The 2,330-nt window shown below is 37.8% G+C and overlaps 1 protein-coding gene across 1 annotated transcript in view; it reads right to left on the bottom strand.

Moving 5' to 3' along the window:
- Window positions 1-972: 972 nt before the first annotated feature.
- MCCC2 (methylcrotonoyl-CoA carboxylase 2 (beta)) overlaps window positions 973-2,330 on the bottom strand; it is a 34,960-nt gene continuing 33,602 nt past the window's right edge. Inside the window, 1 exon segment of the mRNA XM_009328930.1 lies at window positions 973-1,408. Coding sequence (XP_009327205.1) covers window positions 1,291-1,408 — 118 coding nt within the window. The 3' untranslated portion in view covers window positions 973-1,290.

The raw sequence follows: 2,330 nt of genomic DNA, 5'->3' as shown, positions 1-2,330 counted from the left end.
AGTAGCTAGCAGACCCTCCTTCCCCCTCCTGGGTCCAAGGGGAACTCCTCTGCCACACAAGTATAGGAAGACTACAGCTAGCATGTTATCCAGGATGATTACTCCTATTAGCAATCTTTCTTCTCCCCACAGGCCAGCACAGGATAGGACCTCCATCCATGTACATTCACTCTTCTTGGGTTTGGTTCTCCGTCAACAGTATTTCTGCCAACAGTTATCTGGGCACCTGTAGGGCAAAGCTATATAAAATCACCTTCCTAGTCCCAGCTAGCACAGTATTTGCCTCCTTGTTCTAGGCACGCTACATGCCAAGCATTTACCTTTTATGAGGTGCAGTATTTCTAAAGAGAACAAATGAAATTGAATGAATTCTTGAAAATTCATTCAACAAATGAATTATTGAAAAACATTACACTGCAACAAACTATGATAAATAAGTAAGATTAACCAAAGCACTCCAACATCTCAGTAGCCCTAAAGTCACTGGGATTCAGGCATGTGCTCTGGGTGAAGCACTGATCCATGTGGGGAGAACGCGCTGTCTTCGTGAAACTAAAATTGCCAGAGGGATCACAGAGCAAGATGTTGAAACATCTTTGCAGCCAAACCCCGTCCTCAGAAATGCTCTCAGCAACCTCCAGCTCCCACAGATAGCAGCATATGCTCCCCCAGCTCTTCCAGAAAACATTACGCATCCATCAGGTTCTCTTGTTGTTTTAACTTCAGGGAACCGTACAGAAGACCAATGGTTTTTGGATGAAAGCCAGAGAAAGGCCAAAATGCCAACAACTGCGTGAAATCTATAATTTCATGCTGTGTTAAACTCCCTGGCTGCCCTTACAGCACTTCTCTTTTGCAAAAATTATTTACTAGCAAATATGGGTTTTTTTGTTGGATTGCAAAAGTATTTTCATTTATAGGAGACATACAGAGAAGAATTAAAGAAATAAAGGAGCTGATAAGCACCAAATATGTAGCTTATTTTGCAGATTTATTTATACAAGAGATAGTATCAATGGTTTCTTGTCAAACATTAAATGTAACGCTAGAAGTTGCAGTTTATTCATGCAATGCAGTGTTACACAAGCACTGTGACTGATCTCAAACCACTATCAAAACACTGAAGCACTGTGTGATGATTACTCAGTGAAAATAAATAATTACGACATTTCTATTAAAAATAGCATTGTACAAATCTTTATTTTTCAATCACCTCAACATTGTAGTTAGTTTGCTCTCCAACCCCTATTAAAATATACAGAGGTAATTCTGATGAGTGTATGTTTAAGGTTACATCCTGAAAACCCCAAATTCTGTCTTCTTTGTAGGTGCATTTAATGCTGCACTGAGACTGAGGCCCAAAACCAGTCTTGTGTCAGCTGGATCAATAATTCCGTCATCCCATAATCTAGGGGGAAAAAAAAGAATTAAAGGAAATTAACATACATAGCAGGTAGATTTTCAAGCACATGAAACTGAAAATAGTTATACTAAAGGGAGTGGACTAAAGAGCTAAATTATAGTTGAAGCCACTGAGTTAATTCACTTTAACTGTCAATACAATAGACTAGTGTGTATTACTCCGGGGAATTTGTTTTCTAGAACAAAGTATAAATCTTGGATAAATGAAGAACGTCAGGTCTACATATTTTAAATGAGATTCTTCATACTTATTTTTAGTATGAAGTCATCACCTTAGAGAAAGGACACCCTCTTTGTTTTTTAATATTCACATGGAAAATGACCTTTTGTCAATGACTTATCTTCTTCTATTAAGAATGCTAGTATTTTAAGGACTATGTCACATCATCATTTACATTATTCAGGTTAGTTCAGCTGCCAGATGAGGATGATAGCAGTGTTTATTCTTTCATCATTAAAAGAGCCAGAGTAAATTTCAAGTATTTCCAGTATTTGTTGTATTTATTTTTCCTTAAGTCCAAACAACTGTAGGATAATACCCTCCTTAATCCAGCCCTAAAGACAATTAAATTATGAATGAACAATTACCAAATTCCCAAGTCCCCAAAATCACAAACACTTGTAAATACTCTCTTTGATATTATCCAAAAATTAAAGTACTTGTGGCATCAGTTCTCAATGACAGCTCTATCATGCCCAAAATAAAATCCATGTCAAAACCCCCAGCAGGCCACAAAACTGTAAATATTGTATAACTACTACCTCCCCCGCAAGATATTTAAACAAGATACCACACTGCTCATTGCAACCCAGTCTCGCTTACATAAGCATGCATTTTAATCAGGGTCTGCAAAACATATGCACAGTATCTTTGGTTAAGACGGTGATGCTCCTCCGCCATCCCATCT

The sequence above is a fragment of the Pygoscelis adeliae genome, unplaced genomic scaffold, assembly GCF_000699105.1.
Source record: "Pygoscelis adeliae isolate BGI_AS28 unplaced genomic scaffold, ASM69910v1 Scaffold127, whole genome shotgun sequence".
Classification (NCBI taxonomy): Eukaryota; Metazoa; Chordata; class Aves; order Sphenisciformes; family Spheniscidae; genus Pygoscelis; species Pygoscelis adeliae.
This window is presented reverse-complemented; position numbering and strand designations above follow the sequence as displayed.